The following is a 24,131-nucleotide window of genomic DNA, read 5'->3' as shown; positions in this document are numbered from 1 at the left end:
TTATAGCGACCTGACAGGTGGCTGCGCAATTACACCACTGTTCATGCATGGCCATGCACAGTTTGCGCACCCCAATAGACTGCTATGGGGCCAAAAGAAGGCATGTTGTGAAATTTTTCACTCATTGGAAATGCGCATGCAAAAACTAGTGATGTGAGCGAACTCATTGAAATCAATGGATTCTGTTGTCTGTGGTTTGCGCAAGCGTATTTCCACATGCAAAACCGTGAGGAAATATGCTCATTTGAAGGAGCCCTTAAGAGGGTGTCACACAGCATTTTTTCAGAAAAAGCTGCAGTTTTTGTGCTAGGTTTTCAGGCATTTTTTGAGTCAAAGCCAGAAGTATATGGAATAGGAATTCAAAATATAAAGGAAGGACTTCTACTTCTTGGCTTTGGCTCAAAAAATTGCATCAAAAACTACGGTGGTGTTTTTCTAAAAAGGCAAAAAGTTTTTTTGTGTGTGTGTGAAACCACCCTCGGAAATGTTTTTAATATAGTAGTGACAACCTTTAACATTGTGAAAGGTAATCAATGTTATGAAGAAATTGGAAACTTTTGCCATCTAATATACTATTCTATAACTGTGTGATGTATAACAGACATATTTGTCTGCTTGTCCTGCAGAAACGAGGTGTATCCTCAGAGGAGGAAGAGGGGGAGGTGGATAGTGAGCTGGAGCTGGAGAGGAGACAAAGGTAAGTTTATTAGATGATGACCTGCACTGCAACATCTATGAGTACTTCATGCACAAAATACAGTCTACCATAGATAGCATCTAATTGCTAGTGGAAGATTCACCAATGCTGCATTTGAAATCCTTTTCACCTCTGGAGGGTTAAAGCAACCATCCAGTCCTGGACAAACGAAGATGGCTACATTGCTTCTCTGACTACCTGATGCACACTATGCCTGGGTAGTCTAAGACATTACATACTACTTTGATTGGTCAGCACTGCACATGTGAGCAGCTCTAACCAATCAGCAGCATGTATAGTCATAGACTATCAATGCATTACTACACCAGTTCCCTGAAAATAAGACCTACCCCAAAAATAAGCCCTTGTCTAATTTTCAGGGAGGCTTGAAATAAGCCCCAGTTACACTACATAAAAAAATACATTACCTAGCAGGCTCGGTCCACGTCCTTCCCGCTGCTCTCTAGAGGTTCGGCGCACTTCCCGCAGTCCCAAGCCATTCATACATCCTTACTTCCTAGTTACGGGATTCATAAATCCCACCTCCAGGAAGCGATGGCTGTGATTGGTTCTTAGACTGCTGCTCAGTCAATCAGTGCAGCGCTGGATGAACTAATGCAATGGCTGTAATTGGCCACAGCTCAGTCAATTCATAAATTCCACCTCTTCAATGCGATGGCTGTTGATTGGTTCTTCGACTGCTGCTCAGTCAATTAATGCAGCGCTGAATAAACCAATTATAGCCATCACATTGGTTCATCCAGCACTGCATTGATTGGCTGATCAGTGGTTAAGGAACCAGTCACAGCTATCGCTTCCTGGAGGTGGGATTTATGAATCCCATAACCAGGAAGTGATGTTGTATGAGCGGATGAGGACTGCGGGAAGCGCGTTGGAGCTGTGGAGAGCAGCAGGAGGGGCCTGGACCGAGCCCACTAGGTAAAGATAATAAGACCTTCCCTGAAAATGAGAGCTAGTGCCTCTTTTGGGGCAAAAATTAATATAAGACAGGGTCTTATTTTCAGGGAAACACTGTAATACACAGTGTGCTTCCGGTAATTAGAGAAGCAGTGCAGCCATCTTGGTTTGTCCAGGACTGGAGGGTTGCTTTAATGAAGGTATAATCCAGCCTAAAACAATTATCATCTATCCATTGAATAGGTGATAAGTTTTATATTGGTGGAGGTTTAATTGCTGGAATCCCCCACGATCGCTTGAAAAGGGCACTCTAGATCCTGTTCCTTGCTGTGCTTGGCTATTTCCATCAGAGACTTTAAATGGAGGGGCAGCGCACATTTTTGACCGCCGCCGCATTTGAACGTCTCCTACCTACAGGTGTCTGGCTGTGGGGCTTAGGGGAATGGGGTCTCCTGTTACAGCAAACTGTGGTGGTTCCAGCATTCAAACCCATCTGATCTAACATCTATCACCTATCCGGTAGAAAGATGATAAATGTTTTTGGCTGAAAACCAATCAGCACAATGAAGGGGCTTTGGTGCCATACATACAGGTGTGGTTGTACTTGTTCCTGTAGCTTAGCCTATTTAGGGGTCCTTTGGAAATATTCCACCAGTCTGAAATTGCAGTAGAACGAGACACAGTTTGATGTCTTGTACCTTCACCAATCTTACGATGATCCCTCAACCTAAGTAATGGCCAATCTTCAGGTTGGGTGATCATCATAAGATCACAGAACATTAAAACAGTCATTGATTGTATGTTACCTTCCTTCGCAGGTGGCAGACAGAGATGTCTCAACATCAGTCGCCCAGTTCAGAGAACTTGTCAGATGGTGAAGAAGGGAACACTACAGATCTCTCCCATAGTGTCACTCCAGATGTACTCAGCACCAATACAGATGAACGCCCTGATGAACGATCTGAAGATCTTGTTTCTCAAAGCTCAGAACCTCCACTGGATCTTTTGACCCAGTCTGATGGGCTCTCTGAGAAAGAAGCTGTTGTCCAGAAGGTGAAATCTCAGCTCAGCAATGAACAAACCGCAGGAGAGGTGAGATATGAATCTGCTTTTACGTACCCATATCAGTATACATGCGTACATAGCCCATGCCTATAGACAGGACATAAGCATCTTCTACCATTTCTCATTAAGTGTTTAGCCACATTTTTGAAATAAAGAGAAGAAAGAAAAAACTAGAGGAAGACAGAACTGGCCTTAACAAGGGTGTTTTTAGGGTGGACATGTCTTTGGTGACTTGCAAACTATCGGATGTCCTCGTTTCCCCCTTGAGATAAGCGATGTCAGAGATTTGTGGAGATTGCTTAGTGCTTTATTACCTTGCAAGTTACTTGCCCATTGAGCTATTTAAAGGGGCAATTGACAGTTATCTCTTATCTCATATCCATAGCAAACTTTTGCTTAGTGTATAACCCCACCACTGTGGACCTATTGCACTTCACTGTTCAGTGGAGGGCTGCTGAAGACTATTTCCCTGTCAAAATCAGTTGGTATGGGTATTTTTTAAACATTATTTTACAGCTACATTGCATTAAATACCTTTTTCATAGTCCAAAAAATTAGGACCATGATGCCTTGTACCACATTACACTGTTTGAATATGTATCTCTTTCTTCCTGTTTATTAGTATAAATTTCCAATTGTAAAGGCCCGTATACATATTAGCGTTTAGTCATTTGAACCCATTGATTGGTCCTGGGCTGGACAATGTATATGGGGGCTGCTCAACTTTCCACCAACAGTTGTTGGGAGGAAATTGGATCGAGGACTTGAATTTCAACAACAAATTGTTGTGTTACTCTGTGATAAGCTACTGCCAAAACTGCGTGGCTGTAGCTTACCTCCCTGAACGTAGGAACACTTGGCTAGAAGTTGTTGAAGGTGCATGGGCACCTTAAGAGTGTCTATAATAATCATAGCATTTTTGGAAAAAACTCCAACTGCAGTTTTTAATGCAGTTTTTTTGAGCCAACGCCAGAAATTAATCCAGCAGGAAGGAGAAGTTAACTCTTTCCAATCCACTGTCTGACGTCTAAAGACATTATGATTTAAGACTGTACAGCTCCGATGTTGGAAAACTTCCGTCGGGGTTCTCTTACTGTATATTACCAGCCTCTCTGCTGTCGGAGCCGATCCAATGTGTCCCCTCATGCAATACTGGCTTTAGCCAGCAGATAGAGCCGTTCGATAATGGCAGAAAGAGAGTAAGCCCCCTAGGAAGACCAAGATACAAATTGGATTGGAACGGGTTAAAGTCCTTCCTTTATATTTCCCATTCTTTTTGAATCCACTTCTTGCTTTGGCTCAAGAACCTACATAAAAACTGCCAGAAAAGCCGCTGCAGTTTTTCAAAAAACACCATGTATGAAACTACCCTAATCAGAGGCATAACTTGAAGCTGCTGGGCCCCTAGTGCAAAGTCTGGAACTGGGCCCTCAACTACAAAGCTTCATTGATAGTATTGGTTTGCAATATGGGAAAGAGAGACTTTATGGCGCCTGGGTCTGTTGCGACCGCACCCTCCGCACCTCCTTTACTTACGCCCATGACCCTAATAGTCCCTTTGCTCTCCAATATGAAAATATCTAGGCTTGAATGCAAACAATACTCAAATATTTTCCCACCACAATGGAGAACTACGAGAGACTACTTGCTACAATGGTTCATAATGAAGTCAAGATTATATTATGCTTCGCTCTGTACTATGCATGAATAACCAATGGATGTTGAGTTTGACCTTTATGTAAATGATCCATTAACAACAATTATTGCATACAATGACTTACCGTAAACGTAATAAATAATGAGAAGTATACAATTTAAAAAAAACTTGTTTTTCTATTTACAGAATGTCGGTCTGTACGATGACTCCGACTGTGACAGCACCGAACTTGACCATTCGCTGGCTGCAACGACTTCATGATGCCCGAGTAAAGATACCTCCTGACTGTATATAGAGGAAATATTTATATAAATATAATCTATAAATATAATACATAATATGTGAATAGACTGAGCCACACCCCAGACCTATACTTCCCGACCTCTCACACCCAACGACAACACACACAGTCTCCGCTCACTTAGCAGGGGATCAAGGTTTTGGATGCACTGGAAATATTAGAGAAATAGACTCTTATGTTTTAATCCTGTCTGTTTCATACTGGCAGATGAAAAGTTAAAGGGCACAGAATGAAGTAATTGCCTCCTTTCTGCAAACACCTGCAGGGGGTGGTGTGGTATAATCTCACAAATTACCTCCGGTCCTCATTGAACCACATCAGGTCTTTAGAATGTCACTGTGCAAGCTGAAGTGGTTCATTCACTGTGTAACTTGGCTTAAAGCACCACTAACTACCCCTAAAATACAAGGTGATCCAAAAGGAGTTTCATCTTATAGCATTCACAAATTGTGGAGAACTTTGGTTTAGAGTATTAAAAAAATGGAAACCAACCCAAATTACTACCATTATCCTACATTCTGCAAGACATGAATGGACATCTGTATATTTTTCTTGTGGTTCCTTCGCATAAAGCAACTTGATATCTAAATTTCAAAGTCAAGAACTACGAATACCATCAACAAACATATCATTGTGATTGTATACATTTACGTATCAGAAGTACCAGATGCTCCACCAGTCGGCCCAAGCTTCAACACAATAATGGGTCTTAAAGGTCTAGCGAAAGTCAACTAGGGTCTAATTCGTATGGGCTGATCCACAAATGACATATTAACCTTTACTAATGATATGTTTTGTGCATGGCCCTCATACTTTTTCTCTGATGGGTCCAAGGAAGCATAAATGGCACGATCTTCTTCCTTGTTGAGTTCTCAAAGATCTACAATTGTGAATGTTATTGGATGATTTATAATAGTAAGTAACCTGTATTTTTAGGATTAGTGGTCCTTTAAATCCCCTCCTTATGGGTTGAATAGTGTACATTTAAATGCTGAGACTGCATGGTACAGTTTCACAATTTCAGGGTCTCTAGAGATGGACAGGAATCCTAGAATTTCGTTCTCCGCAGTCAATATGCACTGCAATTTAATGGTGTTTAGGTTTAACATGTAATGGTTGGAGCTTAGTTACTAAAGGCAAGTCGAGTCAATGGGCAGAGCAGAATTTAATTCCTTGGTTTACATTTCTGTCTACACAATTATGGGGCATGGAAGCATGGATACATTTTTGAAGTGCTCCAAAGTTTGTAGCGGGTTGCTGTTTGGATTTTACTAGTGGAATTTGCAATCTGCACTAAATTCCACATCACTTTTAACCCTTTCCAATCCACTGTCTGACATCTAAAGACATTCTTATTGAAGGCTGTACAGCTCCGATGTCGGAAGACATCCGGCAGGGTATTCTTACTGTATATTACTGGCCACTCTGTTGTCGGGGGGGGGGGGGGGGCCTCTCCAGCATTTCCCATACCGCAGTATTGGCTCTAGCCAGTAGATGGTGCTGTTGTATAATGGCAGAAAGAGAAAGCCCCCTAGGAAACCCAGAATCCAAAATTAAATTGCAAAGGGTTAAAGAGTACTTGCACTTTCACTGCTCTGTTGGCTGTTTTTGGCTCCTTCCGGCAGCGGATGACCGTCCCACGTAGCGCTATATAACTTTAAAGTTCAGGCAGCCTGCAGTCATTACAAACAGCCCGTTAACATAGGCCAATGCAAGCTTTAAACCGGCGCTGATCACCAAGATCGGTAGTCTTTTAAATGGCCTTTATATAGTCCAATGCCGGCTGTATTGGAGATGAATGATAGTTAATACTATCCTTCTTCTCCATTACAGTATTCTCATTATCGGCAGCATATCCACTGTTCATTCGGGGAGATGTGCTGCCGATAACAAGAATTTTTTTGTGCAACTTAAACAAGATGACCAGCCAACGCATGAGTGTTTTTCATTCATCAGTGGATCATTTGCATTTTACACATCCCAATGATCGGTGAAACAAACATTAAGGCCCTTAAAGGTACCTTCACATATGGCGCATTCACTTCAGGCTTCCCACAGCGAGTCTAACTGTTCCATAGCATTTCCGACATCCTAAGGGTTACTTAGTATCTTACTGCATACTGTTTGATTAGACTGGATGCACTTACATTAGTTATGTCCCTTGTTTTATGCCTAGGCTGGACACAACTGATGCCATTTTTATCACTGGTCCATAGCTGGACAGACAAATGCTACATGCAATGTAGATATAACAAAGATATACGGCATTTCATCTATTGGGCCAGATGCCATAAGCGATCCTATAGAAAACTATGCGATTTGTTTTGGCATCAGATTTCCATTGACATTTCCCAACCACATCAGTAGGAAAGAAAAACCTGATGGCCAGACAAATGGGAACCCAGCTTTATTGAGTTCAATATACAAACGCTATGAAGGAAGCTCCCCCTAGTGGCAGCTGTACACATTTCAGAACTGTATCCTGTGATCTGAAGCTCTGTATCAGAAAAGCTGTTGTACCTTTAGTAACTAAGCTCTTCTATTGTGAGCTGCTTTGCAGAAGGCTTCTATGCGGCAGCACAATGTACTATAGGTGTCACTACTGCTTCTAAGGGTAGTACTACCGAGAAGGTTCAATGAGATTGATAGTAAGGAGTTACTACTACTTTAAATGGCTTGGACCTCCTATGAATGTGGATAAACTATGGAAAGGTGTAACATTCACATGGGTTTATCTAATCCCAAAGGAATAGGAACAGGTAGCACAACGTGAATTGAAACAGTATTTCTTGGGATAGGAAATACATCCTGACTATGACATGTAGTTATTGTAAAATATGACCCTTTTTTAAAGGTTCCTTAAAGGGAATGTGTCATCAGGAAGTGACCTATTGTTTAAATTTATTGTGTAAAAATCAAGTTTTTATGTTAACTCTTTAAGGGGTTGTCCAGGATTGAAAAAAACAAACAAACATGGCTGCTTTCTTTCAAACACAGCGCCACCCTTGTCCATAAGGTTGTGTGTGGTAATGCAGCTTAGCCCACTAAAGTGCATTTAAGTACTATTGTGGTGTCTCTTAAAAGGTAACAAAGATGGGCAGGTGTCTGAGAGACACCGTGATATTAATTAAGGGTTAAACTGTTTTTTGTTTTTTTTTCATTTCGGGTGTATCTGTTTTACTTTCCATGTCACTATGTGTGTTTAACCCTATAAGAACGCAGCCCTTATTATTACGGCAGTCAGAAGATGGCAACAGAAAATGATCTAAAAAAATATATATTCTAACTATTAAAAGTAGTATAGCAAAAAAAAAAAAAACTAAATAAATTTGGTATCTTGTAATTGGACTGACCCATGGCATTAACTTATGTCATTTTTCCTGCAGTGAGTACACTGTAAAAACAAGAACGCGCTAGAAGTCAATGAGTCGCCTCCAGTCTGTTGTTTCTATGGTCCATGAGACTGTTATATAGAAATAGTGTCAGACTATTATTACCCTTAATGGCCAGAGTGAAAACTGCATGCTAGGATGTTTTTTAAACCATATCTAGTAACATGGAAAATAAAAAAAAACACAATTATTTAATAATTGGTTAAAGATAAAAATCAATAAAACTTTCGCCACAAATTTTCTTCGTAAATTCTAAATTTAAACAATAGGTCATGTTCCAACCTTTTCCTATCCAATAAAATTTGCTGCCATGGATAAACGGCAAATACCAGGGGACGTAGGATACTTAAAGGTTAAAGTGTACATACTGTATCTCCTGCATAGTCAGGGCGTGCTTATTGTGTGCGTATTCCATATTCTCCACCATCTAGCCTACTAATAGCGAATTAGCGATTTCGTTGAGATTCAGTCTTCCTGATGGATCGGTTGGCTTTCTTATGAACAGTTTCACATAAAGGGCTTTCTACCAGTTTATGCAGGTTCCATTTGAAACAAATGCTTCTTTGTCAAGTAAATCTCTTCTCTGTTGTGACTGTCGTGTTGCATGACCTGACCAGTTTGGCTACCCACCTGGATCTGTAGAATGCTATCATATACACAAGCCAATATCTGTCAACTGCAGAACTCCTATACCAAAGCAAGAGGTGACTGTCATTTGTGATAGGATCATGCTATGACATCATGTCCTATAAGAATTCGCACATGCTTTTGCATCATTACGTACTGTCCTTATCTCCATCATCAGGAAGCTAGCTTGTGGGGGGGGGGGGGGGGGGGGCTGGCGGGGCACGTGTACTGGGTGCCAGGGGTGTCACCAACAAGCCGCTTTACCTTGGTAAGTATATTTAGATACAAGCTAGGGTTGCAAGCTCCAGGTGAATGAAATTCTAACTACATCACTGCATTATGGAAAACCAAATCACAAATACAGCACTAAGAAATATACTCTAATTTCTCTACTACACCTTGTAGAGCTTATTTTGGCAAGTATACTCACAATAAGGGCTTTTTCAGTTGAGCAGTCAGAGACCTCGAAGTAAAGTCTTGCTCATGCCAAGTGGCCTCTGGTTCACAGGCATTGGATCATTATTTGCTACATGTCTTAACTGGTCAGACTATCGAATGGTTTCTAACACTGGTTTCGTGATGCTCACTATGGTTTGCTTGAACAGTATTTTACTTAGAGCTCACAGAGCCAAAGATTTGTTCATCAATACCAGGGGTTAAGTTTTGGGCAAATAGGGGGACAGTTTTATATCAGAAGAGGTTACAGTGTCTAGGAACTCCCTTAGATTGGGCAGTAGACCTGTTCAGTTTAAGAAATTTTTGAAAGTGGCACAAAGGCCAATATTTGGAACATAAAAAAGGAGGTGAGCTTAAATAGCCCTAATTCTGTATTTATGCATGAGTACCAGAACTGTTCTTTAACCCCAAGTGGCTCCCTACTATGTCCTGCTATAGAGTTATAGGCACACAGATCACTGCCTTCGATTTATTTTGTGCTAATATAAGTAAATTGTGATTGTTCCAAGCATGTCTTTTATATAAACAGAAATGGACCTTATGTCTTAGAAGTCCTTTAAAATGTCCTACAAGTCACTCTGTACAATAGACATCTTGTGACAAATTCCCATTGGTGCTATGCTCTGTAAACCAGCCTTGCATTAAAACTCTTATTGAGATTCTTTTTTTCCCCCCATACATGAAATTATACTCAGCCAAGGAGAAAGAGATTTTCTGGTGGACTGGACCAAAATTCCTTTTAGTGGCACATACAGTTCCTGATCATTCTACAATCGAATGAATTTTGTAACAAAAAAAAGTTTCGGACCCCGTTAGCCAGTAGAACAAAATGTTATTGTTCTCAATAAGAGAACAAACTAATCTTGCATATAGGATACCGTTTAATGGCTAACAAAAAGAGATGATGTTGCAGCAAGCTTTCGAGGCTCCTTGACCTATTTGTCAAGCCTAATGAAGAGGCCAAGACGCCTCCAAAGCTTGTTGGAACATCATCTCTTTCTGTTAGCCATTCAAGGTCAACATATATGCAAGATTACTTTGTTTTTTCTTATTGAGAGCAATAACACAATAAATATTGTCGCACTGTAGAGATTGAAGGCGAATTACGAGGGTGAGACAAAAAAACTTTTTAAGCAACTTTCAGAAAAGTCAAATACATTATTTTTCATAATCTTCCTGCTTTTCAATACAATTTGTCCAATTCTCAACAAGCTTTTGTATTTCCTCATTAAAGAATGTTTTCGGCTGAGTTGTGAGCCACGAATGCACCGCTGATTCAGGCTTGTAGTGAAGAATTCATGTCTCGCCATCAATTTTTTTTTTTAAGAAACTTTCACCTTCCATAGTGTATTAATCCAAATTTTCAATATTGTCATCAGATGTGGATGTGGATGGGCGACTCCTTCTCCATGGCTCACATTTCCTTCTTTGAATTTCTCAGTCCATTCATACACACTTCTTTACAACCAAACACTTTCTCCATACTATGCATAAAGTCTTTGATACATATTAGCACCAGACACACCCTCAGACCACAAAAAACAAATCACTGCATGCTGCTCTTCTTTCGTGCAAATCTAAGGTGGTCAGCCATTTTTTCTTGCACTGCAGTCACAAATTAACTGACATAACACATTCAAACCTGTACAGCAGTGAGTGGGGCTGTGTTTCCCAACTCCAGTCCTCATGGACCTCATGGACCCCAATACTGAGGAAATCAAAAAAACATGACCTGTTGGGGTGCCTTGACGACTGGAGTTGGGAAACACTGGTCTGGGTAGACAGCTAGCTACAACAGTAAGATTTGATAAGACAATGTGGCCAACAGAAGTTTTAATATAATAGAGTGCGGATAATTTTTGACTCATCCTCGTATAATGTGCCAACGGTTTATTACACCCAGTTGTTTACAGTTCCATAGTAACATAGAATACTGAAGCAGAAAAAAACCCATATGGTTCATTTAGTCTGCCCACTTCTAAATAACCATAGTTGACCAATGTGAATGGCCAGTTATCGTTCATTGGTGGATTGAGGAAGCATGGTGTGAACTGGATTGGCGCATGCAATTTTTTGAGCCAAGTACAGGCATGGATAGAATAAAGAAGGGACATAGAAGTTTTTTCTTTACACTTCCGGATCCACTCCTGGCTTTCGTTCAAAAAACAAGTGCCGACAAATTCTTCTATTCAAACTCTGCAAAGTTCTACCTGAAAAATTGGTATAGATTTGCACATTATAATGTACTTTTGGGTACAATTTTCAAGAGATTTCTTTGGGTTCGGGATGCTCCGTGAGGCTTTTATGCAGGAACTTGGTTACAGAGCAAATTTTTGCAAAGGGTGCTAGAAAAAGCAGACACATTCAAGGTGCTATGCCTTAGTTATATATGCTATCTTTTCTCCTTAGGGAGAGCAACTATATTATAAACTAAGTGAGGAGACTCAAATGGCCAAGCACGCTCCTCTGGGTAATATGCAAATAAGGGAGATGGAATAAATCCTCCACAGTGCCACCTATTGAAAGGCAACATTCCTTCAAGCCAAAGTCAGACCTTCCATACAAGTCTTGTTACAATGACCAGGAAATAAAAGCAAAGCCAGACTCCATGTACATACAGCTGTTTCAGGGTTTTTGCCCCTCATTAGTGTACAGTAGGAGTCTGGCTTTGCTAGTGAGAGGCCTGGGATGGGGGTCAGAAACGTTATCTTTTTATTTCCTGGTTATTTTAACAAGACTTGTATGGAAGGTCTGACTTTGGCTTGAAGGAATGCTGCCTTTCAATAGGTGGCACTGTGGAGGATGTATTCCATCTCCCTTATTTAGTTATATATGTAGGCCATAGGTGAGTCCTGATTTTTATATACGGAGGAAGGAAGCACTTGGATGCATTTAGATTATAATGAAAGATTTCACCAAATATCATCATCTAGCTAGTAACGGGATCCGGATCCCATAGAGGCAGCTACTGTCACCGTAATATAGCATTTAATTATGCGGCCTCCGTGTATCACTGAAACATACATAGTCATGAATAGAACATTTTATTAAGAAGCTTCATATTAAATGATTGTACAGTCCCCAGCCTTGTACTTCTACTTCTTCGGTTATTTTTATTAATAGACTCTAAAATGAAGATTTTAAGCTGAACCTCTCTAGTCCTCCCATTGAACTGGAAACTCCGTTACTTTCTATGCAGTCGTTAGATTTCAGGGTTTCGATGCTTGCTGATGGAACTGTGCTTAGTGACCATGTCACAGGCCAGGTACAGATTATACTCAATGCTGCTCTTGTTTGTTTGTAATGCACTCTGGAAGATGTTCTTAATGCATTTTAAGATGCAACAGGTCTATTATTATTTAAGTGGGTGTCCAGAACTAAAAAGTTATGTCTGTTTGGCGGTTTCCCTTCATATAGAGTTTTGGGGCGTTTTTAATGGCAAGAGTAGCACTGCATGCTGGAATATTCTTGCTGTCAAAACTACCAACGGAGGTTACTAATGGAAGCCTAATACCACAACTCGTAGTTGTATGGAGCTGTAATATAGAAATCTAAGGGTTAATGCTGTAATTATATATGCCTCCAATTTCAAACAGCGGTATACGACATTTCATTGGATCTGTGCCATATGGAGGCTCAATACAGTGGCACACAGCAATCTGAAGACTCTGCAGTATGGACTTCAGGCTAATTGACCTCAATGCAGAAAAAGCTTAAAGGGATTGTCCAAACATATTCTCTGCTTGATCTGAGATGCAGCATTTAGAGATACAACTGCATGCCAAGTGGTTGGGTTGCCAAGGGAATTGTCCAATGCCTGCAAGTATTGCACATGGGTCATATTGTAATTAACTAAACTCAATACTCCTTGGGCATCAAATAGTTGCTTCCACAATCTAACTTCCCAGCATGCAGCTGTGTCTCTCCACAACTTGAAACAAAATATATATATATGTAATGTAGTAATCATTGCTAGGTGTGATCAGACTAAGATTAAGGCTACATAGTGACATTGGCCATGGACTATGTCATGAAGCCAAAGATTGCACTATGTGAATGTAGCTGTGTTGCACTTGTCGTGACCTAATAATTGCAAGATATCCATCAGATTTACCTTTTTTTACAATTGTTGTGTTGTTGCAAGTTGGGGGGTCACAATTTACTTATATTAGGATGCAATACAGCATGGCCACAGTGCGATCTTTGACTCTACGACATGTGCCCCTAACCTTAGGCCCGCTGTCCACGGACGTGATTTCGCCGGCAAATCACGCTGTCTAAAGCTTTCCATAGCGTTGCTATGGAAAGCGCCGGCCCCGTGTCCGCGAGCGGAGAATCACTGCGATTCTCCGTGGTCAGCCTATCTGTCAGATAGGCTGACCGGCGGAGATTTGTCTGCCGACTCCTGCTCCCGAGCGGCGGAGATTCGCTGCAGGACTTCGCAACGCGTGTGGTCAGGGCGCCTTAATCAGACAGCATATAATTATATGATTACAGCATCTAACCCCATTGTACATTTAGAGCCCTAGTTTAGACTTTCTATTAAGTTAATACTTTCATAGATCCTTACGTGAAAATTAAATACTTCCTGCCACAGAGAGCTTTATTGAAATATTTTCTCTTAAAGGAATCTTCAAGGAATTTCTTCAAATTCAGAATAAGACTTTGTTGACTTCATTTCTAATGATTGCCTATCAAACCCACAGAAAAAAATACATTTTAGCAATGGACCTCAATGTGGCTCTAATCTTGATAACTTGTTGCCAGACATATCAAAATGTACATATTGCAATGGGACACATGACATACCATATCCATTTGTTAAGGAAAGTTGTTGTTATCATTCTTTGATTTATACTTGTTTATTACTGTTAAATATTTATTTAATTTATTTAAATATGCATTTTTAGTCAATTCTATTCATTTCATGTACTGTTTTTGTAGCATTTTAACCTTAAATAGGTTGTCTGCTTTTGATAATTCCTTTTTTAGTTCAAAGGGTTGATGATTGTAAGCAGATCACAGAGTTTCTTGCTGCTAGGATGTCCAGTGATCAGTTGTGTTTAATTTTTTTATAGCACCCCCGCAGGACAAGTGATGCATTGCATAGTTCTCATTGAAATCAATGAGCTGTTCGTGTAGTGCTTGTCCTCCAAACCTTGCTCTCTGAAGCTGCTTTTTGCCCCAAATAATTGATGAAGGTACTGAATGAGGGTCTCCCCTGTATTAACAGCAATTTGTTCTAATAAGGTATTTGAAAATGGGTTTTCTTAAATCGGACAACCCTTTTAATTTGATCCACAATATATTCTCACAAGTGCTACGATGTAAATAAGAGCTAACCATACCGAAAGCCATACGTAGCCTCTAAAGTGACATATTGACATTCCGACGTGGAATCCTTGAGCAACGCATGAAATATTATGGTTGAAAGAAAACGTATTTAGAACAAAGTAGAAGAGACCCTTCACCTAGAATGTGGTTATCACTAGAACCTGATGTGTTAAAGAATGTATTTATTATGCAGACCAAAGAGGAGATATATAAGAGAAGACAAAGCATAGTTTGAATTAAGAATGACAGCATGTAATAGCAAATGCTTACAAAATGCTAAATCATCTTATGGGCTATGTGTATGGATGGAGTGTAGATTGGACAGGGCATGAATCCTGGTCTGCAGGTGCATGAAGTCACTTAAATATCTATATTATTAAATGGAGGTTTAATGTATAGAAAGACCTTTATACGGAGGTATTCCTCTCGTAGCTCACACAAAATGTTTATTCTTTCACTATGAAAGGTGCTTGTGTAGGATTGTAATATGTTATCAACCATTACATCAAATCAATAGTCTCCTACCAGCTGCAAAACTCCAGCGCCCAGCACGTCAGGTTGGAGACAACTGAACTAAAAGGTGATTAAAGACTAAGTGCAATGGAAATAACCATTTTATGGGCTGAACCTGCATTATGCTTGAATAAATTACTTGGAATATCAATGAGGCCACAATTTGAGCGCAACAACCAGATCAGTTGAAATCTAGTATAATACATCTTTTTGAAGGAGACCTAGAAGATACTGTATATGTTGCATGGTGGCTTTGTGGTGCACAGATCCTGGTTGTCTCAGTTGCATCCTCATATCTGCGCTACAGCGGTCTTCTGATTCTAGACTTATAATGGCCCTTTAACGCCTAACGAAAACTTCACAATTCGCGGTTGTGCAGCCTTCCAACAAATCATCGTTGGAAATTGTGAGCTTCTCGTTCAGTGTTTGAAGCCAACGAGCCAACTGAAACTGAACGATGAACGAGCAGCTCATGATTTTCCTTCGTCGTTCAGTCATTGCTTCACGTTTAAACTGAACGATCATCATTCTGTCCTAGGTGAAAATCGCATTAGCGAGAGGCAGCCGCAACTTGATCATGGCTGCACCTCCCTTTTTAACACCCATTCAGACGTCCGGGTGTGGCGTATATACACCACAGCCTGGAACATGGTTGGCCGGGGGAAGAGAGTTCAGCAATGCTAAACTCCCTCCCCCTTGCCGGCAAAGGGAGGGGGCGGTAGCTCAGCAGAGCTACTGCGCTAAAATCCCTCCCACTTTCTGGGTGGGTGGTGACTTAGCAAAGCTAGTCTCTTCCCCTCCCTCCCCAGTCTATGGGAGCTGCCAGCAAGGGGAGGGTCTTTAGCAGCGCAAGCTGCTTTTAAACTCCCTCCGGCCTCCCTTTTCTGGCTGCTCTCATAGGCTCCCATAGGAGTCTATGGGACCGGACGGAAAATTCATGCAAATTATAGGACAAGATCTATCTTTTCGGGGTGTGAGTAAAATTGGCCGGCCAGAATGAGGATTTTAGGTCCGTGACTGCAACTGCATAAATACTGGTGAAGCCTACAATACGGTTGTTTCCATTATTTGGAAGGGACAAGACCATTTTTGTAACATGGTGCAGAGTTTACAATCGGGCACTGAAACTATAGCAACCAACCAGATACTCATGATCATTACCATAACTCCGATGTGTTTGATTAGTACAGTTCACTGGCCCAAAGAGCAACCAGACCACATACTGTATATGCTGATGATAACCACCATTACAAGATCTGCAACGAAGGGAGAGAGAGATAACTAGACGTTCGTATGCTTGCATCCTTTCTGCTGACTGCACCGTCTTGTACTATTCTGACGTTTTGCTTCTTCAAGTTAAGAGACGACATACTAACATTTTAGGAGATTTGTACACACGCCCCATGAGGTTGAAACCTTTGACATGTTACACCCACAGTGCTACTCCATACCAGACTGGTACATCTTAGTGTGTATGTATTATGATAATGGCAGGACGCTGATGCTGCCAGCAACTCTCCCTGCACATTACCTATTAAAATCAAGCATTTTGTATTGAAAATAATAAAGGCTCCTGTGTTTTCTTTTCTATTTATACGATTAATAACTTTGTTGTTTGTATACGTTCATTTCTGGGTACAGTGATAAACCAAGGGTTCAGCCATGTGCAGACTATAGGCGCAGAAATAGGTGGCTAGAAAATGCAACGAGCAGACTTTTTTATTAAATATGGCCGTAACAGAGGGGTCGACCGCTAGAGAAATTATAGAGAAATCGTCTAAACTGAACAGAGGCACTTAAACATTGCACAATCATTTTAAGGACTGTTCCATATGAGGCAGTTGTGGTTCCTCCTCTTTAGGCCTCATTCACATGGATGTGTTTCAGCGCAGTATAGGCGCATGAAAAAATTGCGTGAATGGGCAATTTTTCATGCGCAGAAGATCCGAGCTCCTTGTGTGTGAAAAATTGCCCATTTAAAAAACGCAGATGCTCCAGGAAGAGAGAGAGAGTGATGAAGCTCTGCTGGGCTTCGGGATATACCCATAGCAGGGAGAGAGAGAGGGCGAGGCTACAGGAGATTCCTGAGGGATATCCCATAGTGCAAAAAAGGGTGGGTCTACAGGGCTTTCCCATAGTAAGGAGAGAGGGTGTGGGACTGGAGGGTGGATTCCTCTAGCCCCATCATTTTTCCCCATGATCTCGGGGTAGCCCTCTAACCCCACCCCCTTCTCTCTCTCTCCCCACCTTAGAGAAATCCCTTGGGGAACCCGATGCTGGGGAGAGAAGTGGAGAGAGTCCCCTACTGCACCCCGCTGCTGGGGAATTGCCCACTGCTTACAGAGGGACAATTAAAACTTGCTGCCCAGAAGTACATTTTAAATGTCCCACTGTAAACTCGTTAGTCCCTGTGGGGATTAAGGGTACCCCTGGGGAGATGAATGGAACCCTCAGGGCTTCCCCTCATCCCCACGGGGACTAACAGGAGTTTACAGCGGGATATTTAAAATGTACTTCTGGGTGTAGCAGCGCTGCTGCTGTTCCTCTGTCAGCAGAAATCCCCCTATGAACTTGTAGCCTTCTTTTCGGGGGTGTTGGACAGAGCTAAACTCCTGCTCCCACAGTAGTCTATGGAGACTGCTGTGCATCACGCACCAAAGATACGTCATGTTCTATCTTTTCTCGCAGCACTGACCTTAAATATGTGCATTGCAGTCAAGCATCTCCTATCTTTTTAAGGTGCGAGCTTTTTGCACAGCTAAAATTCTTTCCTCTGAACGTTTCTATAGGAAATCATTGGTTGTAATAGAAGCGATTTTTTCCACGCGCCTATTATGCGTGAAAACGACGCCCATGTGAATGAGGCCTTAGATGCACTATTTCAATTCTGCATGTTGCAGGGGTATCTCAGTCCAGCTTAATGCAGCAGTGCCACCCAAAGGGGATCTACCTAACAGCATGCTTGTAGTCTCTTTCTGCGGGAGGTGCTTCCTTTAACCTGCCTATGGATTCCTTAGTCACCAGAGCTCCCAGTTTCTACTCACCACCTGCAGCACCAGTATCCACCACGCTCACAATTTGCTGCGGCTCTATAGCTTGCGGGAGGACTCTTTACCCATCGACAGTTCAAAATTTACTGCATCACACACTGCAATGAAAAAAGACTTCGGCAGCATCCAGGGTGCAAATTGATATCCAAAGTTTTATTCCCCCATCACAGAAAAACAGGCACCGTTTCGGCCATGTTGGCCTTTGTCAAGCTCTCGTAGAATGCAGTAGCCCTACATGTGTGAGCTTCACTGTGGTGTGGCTTAAGTGGCGTCTCACTTCCTCAACAATCATGGCGTTTGAGGCTTAGCATACCCAGTTTAGCACCCACAGCATTAAAATAAGAAAAGGAAATGTACTGACCTGTTCACAGGTGCTGCGATCCACGGCTGTGGTCAGACGTTTGTTGTGACAGATGTGATCACCAGAAGTCAGGTGACTGCTCGCTCTCCTGGCATCAGTGCTGACATTCTGAGCACCATGATGCCAGGAGTTGATACAAAGACGTATCAGCCTCATACTTAGTTTGCAGGTTCCACTACATTCAAGGTTCTGGCTGGAGTACTTTCCTAGTACTGATCAGCTGGTTTATCTCATGAGCATGCACAAGCTCAGCTGCCTCTCCCTTCTATCAGAGGCTGTGTAGTATAACCACACCTACTCAATACTGCACAGCTATCTCATCCTCTCTCTGATACCTGCTGGTTGCTCCTCCTCACTGCTAAGAGTAGAAAATTCCCTAGGAGTGAATTACATCCCTCTGTAATAGTAGCTTTCTCTGCTCTCTGCCCTCCTGATCTCGTCAGTTTCTTGGCATTGACATACAGCCCTCTGTAATAGCTTAATGGAAAGGCAGTGAATGAATACACATTCACAACAGTGGAGCAGGCTAGGGAAGGAGCAAGAATTTGCTAAGATTTCAGTCCTTCAGTCTGTAGTGTCTTGGAAAACATTGCAAGCATATAACTTTAATGAAAGCCAATTACAAAAAGTCTTCATTTAAAAGAATTTTAGATTTAAAAAAAAGAAAAAAATCTTTAAAAAAGTGCCTTTAAATTGCTGTCAGCCAAACACTTGTTCTAGCATGTGTGTTTTCGGTGGGGATAACAGAATGCGCTACCATTACAAAGTAATGGTGGTGCATGTTTAATTACAAACTATTAGGCACAGATTTAATCAAGGCAAGTTAGCTGTAGATTTTCTGCAGCAAATATGGCCCGTATGCGCATACCCCGAGGGTCTACTATTGTGTCAGAGGCTATGCCCACCCATTGATCCCATTCAATTTGGACTCACACAATGCATTGCTCTCTGATAGCAGAATTCTCAGTGTAGCTTTGGACAAGAATAGAGGGGAGGGGGGTTCAAATCAAACTATATTTGTGAATATATGTAGATTCTAGACTAGGTTCACACTTACATTTATTTACAGAAGTTTTGAAGAAATTAAAACAGATTGACCTCAAAAATACAAGGATGTTAAATTGTTCTACAGATTCTAGAAACAGAAGGAATAATTGAGGATGTAGCAGCGGTCTGTCTGTGCGGCATGAGTCACCTCTGTTACCGGGAAGAGGAGGCATTCCTGGAAGTAGCTGACGATGCAGCGTGTCTCATAGATCACATTCTCACATACAGGAAGAGGTAAGTTATGGCCATGATCATGGGCTGAAAACTATACAGGTTCAACCCTATTTAGCAAATATAAAAAAAACAAAACACAAAAATGAATCGTTAAAGCAAGGTGATTAAGGTTAGGGAAAGAGAAACTAATATTTGGAGGGTTAATACAAGTTTAAATGATAATATGATTGTAGACCATGAACAACAGCAAGAACTACTAGAGGTCTACTATGCTTAATAATAATAATGTGTGATTAGAGATGAGCGAGCACCCAAATGCTCGGGTCCGCATTATTCGAGTCGAGCTTTTCGTAGAGCTCTACTCGAGTAACGAACCCCATTGACTACAATGGGAGACTCGAGCATTTTTCTATGTGGTACGCCCCCCCCAGGTCTCTCTTTCTCCTGCCTGCCAGACAAAAAAAATTTGCCAATGACGCGTGGGCTGCGTCGCAGCGGGGCGGGGCCAAAACAGGCACGTCACAGCAGGGAGGAGCCAAAAACTGGGGCGGGGTCGAACACAGCTGGATGCTCGTTCAAGTAACGAGCACCATCAAGTACACTAATACTCGAACGAGCATCAAGCTCGGCAGAGTATGTTCGCTCAATTCTATGTGTGATCTTAGACTAAGGAATTCCAGAAGAATCCATAGATAAATCGTATGGTCTATACATGAGCCGATGACTGAACGTTAATTGTAATGTCTAATAGCACCGTTAGTGACCTCAAATTATAATTGGGCTCTGCCGCTCCGTGCGTAATTATGGTGGCAGGTTCCCTTTAACTGGATTTGAAGTAGATTTTTAGCAATTTCTCAAATCTGCAAAACTTGGGTGCAACTCACATTGCACAGCAGAGACACCCATTCTTGTGCTGACCGATATACGTGGATTCGGCACACTGAAATGCGTTGGCATGCACGATTTCTTGCCTGTGAAATGGAGGTTTATTCTGCCCGTGTTTAAAAAAAAAAAACCACTCAATCCACGGTGTATTGGCTCAAAGGTGAAAATGGAGTGCATGGCTTAACAGACCGTGTATGGCACAAAATATGCTAATGTACCGGAGGGTCTTCGATCACCTTGACACTTGGCGCAAATGCTGGGGAAATTCCACAGATTTCTATAATCTCCTTCACACGGTGTAGTAATTTTCTGCAACAAAATCCACTGCGGTTTTTATGAATACTGTGGAATGTAAATCTGCATATTCATACTGTGGACTTCAACCCTCAAAATCTAAGGGTTAAAGCTGGCAGATCCACAATTAAAACCACGACCAAATACTTAGCATTTAGGTGTGCATTTGCTGCTGCGGAAAGCCTGACGCAAATACACACGCGCACGCACGCACACACACGCCGGTGGCCTAAGGGCGCATTAGGATCTCTAGGCCTGGAGGTACCAATTAATCTAATGAATGCCCCAGTACTATCAAAAGGCAGCAGGCCATTTACATTGCCTGTGCAACTGTCCTGCCATAAGACTTTTAGAACAAGGTTCTGGACCTCCATCCAATATATCCCTAAGTGTTACAAGTCACAACTGCACATAATTTTACATTTCCTGCTAAAGCCTTGTGCAGTACAAGCCACTGCCAGAAAGGAGTGCAGTGTGCAGCAATTATTTTCCACACCGGCCTAAAGAAAGCTTTCACAAATTGAATGGTTTGGGTTTTGACAAAAAAAAATATTGATCTGAAGGCCATTTGCCTTCAAAACAGCATCAATTCTTCTAGGTGCACTTGCAGTTTCTGAACTCAGCAGGGAGGTTGCCTTGTGCCATGCCTCTTGAAGAGCTAAGAACAGATCTTCTGTGGATGTAGCTTGCTCAAAACCTTCTGTCTTCATACAATCCCAGACTGGATAATGTTGAGATGAGGTCTCTCCTGGCCAGACTTCTCCCAACAGTACATGGCTCTACCTGGGGCCAACTGGTTTGGCAGTTCTGAGCCGACGGCACTACTGGTCATCTTCAGATTTCAAAGGGAAGCAAGCACGATGTGCCCTTCATCTGCTGCACCAAGTTTCTTTAGCCAACCGCTGCATCTACTATCTTCAGCGTTGGCAAAAGAAACCACCCTTCAAGAGAGCTTGAAAAGCACATCTTGAAACCCAAATCTGCTCTTAAATATTTGTCTAGGCGAGCCGTTAGTGACACAGTATAGCTACTTTGTATTCTTGCAGTGCTCAGTCTTGCCATTGTGTTATGACCTGTGAAGACAGACTCTTCCACAACCTCACCTTTGTAGCATGACTGTTCCTCACCAAGTTTTAAGCCTCTTAGAGGGTATTCACACAAGTTCATGATGATTCCATGTGCATTTATTCACATGAGCAAATTTTCACTTGCAGCAATTGAAAAAAATTTGCTTCCCTTTTTTTTAATGCAGAATTGCCCAAAAATAAAGATTTTTTTTTAAAAATCAGCTTGCACTCACGCTATGTGGTTTGCATGATAGTACAAGGCAATTATTGAAACCACTTGCCATCTTTCACACGTTTTTGCTTAAACATATCATGCTTGCATCCAGAATGAAGATATCGGTCTGAGTTTCTAGGACTGATAATGTAAAGGCACCCTAGCGACAAAACATGATGCGAGCGAGACTGCAGAATAATGAAACCAATGATTTTCAATGGTTTCACATTTGAGGTTTTCACTCATGCAATGTTGCAAGACAAAAAAAAAAAAACAAACTGTCCTGTCTTGCTGCTTTTTAAAAAATTTTTAAATTGCCCATGTTTCCCTATGGAGCCTCTTATGGCATCACAAAGCACGATGCGATAGATTTTGCTTTGATTCCCTTTTAATTTTTTAAAAGCACTTACTTTGCAAAATGTTTTTAGCTGGTGTGTAAAAATGCTGCACAGTATTATAAGGGAATGGCACATTTTAGACCGATTACACCATCAACTTTTGCTGACTGGCTGTCACTTGGGTAAATGGGAGATATTGCGCAGGACTAGGCATTGAGAGCCAGCACTCCAGCATATGACGACACTTCATTTTCTCACGCGTTGAGGGGGTGAAGGGCAAAAATATATCTCTTCCATTGTGTTTAAAGGGGTTATATGAAAATATCAAGTTATCCCCCATCCACTTCATTCATGCAAGGATCACCAGGCTTCTTACAGATAACCTATTCCCTACCACAGCGTTTCCCAACTCCAGTCCGCAATGCACTGCAACAGATCATGTTTTTAGGATATTCTGTAGTAAGAACACCGGTGGCATTGTCTGAGGCACCGACAACATCATCACCTGTGTACAAGCTTTTTCACATAAGCATATGCACAACTGCAGATACTTCATTGTAACAGATTTGGGCTAAAAGCTAAGTAAATTTGCGCACACATTTTACCGAAGTTTTGCGTATATAGGGCTTTTGGTGCACAGGACACTTCCACACGCGATTTAGCCTAAGGTCCAGATGGGTTCTTTTCATGGAATTGTACTTTTTTTGCACACCTCCCATAGACCCATGAGGTACCCTCAGTGTGCAAATGTGCAGAAAAATAGCGCACGTGATAAAATCAATGGATTTTATCCTCTGCGTATTGCATGCGCAAATATGTCTGAAAGAGCCTAATATTGAGGAAATCCAGAACACACACACCCTTTTGGGGTGCCTTAAAGGGGTTGTCTCACGCCGAAATGTTTTTTTTCTTCCCCCAATAGGCCCCCCGTTCGGCGCGAGACAAACCCAATGCATGTGTTTAAAAAAAAACAAACCGTTTAGTACTTACCCGAATCCCCGCGCTGTGGCGACTTCTTCCTTACCTTACTAAGATGGTCGCCGCGATCTTCACCCACGATGCACCGCGGGTCTTCTCCCATGGTGCACCGTGGGCTCTGTGCGGTCCATTGCCGATTCCAGCCTCCTGATTGGCTGGAATCGGCACACGTGACGGGGCGGAGCTACGAGGACCAGCTCTCCGGCACGAGCGGCCCCATTCACCAGGGAGACCGGACTGCGCAAGCGCGTCTAATCGGGCGGTTAGACGCTGAAATTAGACGGATCCATGGCGACGGGGACGCCAGCAACGGAACAGGTAAGTGAATAACTTCTGTATGGCTCATAATTAATGCACGATGTATATTACAAAGTGCATTAATATGGCCATACAGAAGTGTATACCCCCACTTGCTTTCGCGGGACAACCCCTTTAAGGACTGGAGTTGGGAACACTGCCCTACCCTATGAACAGGGAATAACTTTAGAGCTTTGCACAACCTTTTTAATGCAAAATAGCAACCCATTCATAAAGTCAGAACATCCACTGTAGCAATCGCTCTAGAAAGCCGATGATCGGACCGACTCAAGAATTTCATTTTGAGAGTCAATGTTCCAAGTGGCCATGAGCTGCGGCCAACAGTTGCTTACCTTTTTATTGTATAATACAAGTCATACATTTGCCGTACTACTAGCTACAGTATAAGCTCCCACATAACGAGGATCCTGGAGCAGTCATTACAAAAGGAAAGTTGCACACAAAA

At 41.9% G+C, this 24,131-nt stretch overlaps 1 protein-coding gene across 1 annotated transcript in view; it reads left to right on the top strand.

Annotated features, from left to right (window-relative positions):
* The window catches only part of MAP3K12 (mitogen-activated protein kinase kinase kinase 12), a 37,827-nt gene extending 33,229 nt beyond the window's left edge, over positions 1-4,598 (top strand). The window contains exons 11-13 of the mRNA XM_066593809.1: positions 627-697; positions 2,434-2,707; positions 4,524-4,598. Coding sequence (XP_066449906.1) covers positions 627-697; positions 2,434-2,707; positions 4,524-4,598 — 420 coding nt within the window. The remainder of the gene's footprint in view (positions 1-626; positions 698-2,433; positions 2,708-4,523) is intronic.
* Positions 4,599-24,131: the final 19,533 nt, after the last annotated feature.

Source organism: Eleutherodactylus coqui, chromosome 1, assembly GCF_035609145.1.
Source record: "Eleutherodactylus coqui strain aEleCoq1 chromosome 1, aEleCoq1.hap1, whole genome shotgun sequence".
Lineage (NCBI taxonomy): Eukaryota > Metazoa > Chordata > Amphibia > Anura > Eleutherodactylidae > Eleutherodactylus > Eleutherodactylus coqui.
Note: the sequence above shows the minus strand (reverse complement) of the source record. Positions and strands in the feature narration are given on the sequence as shown.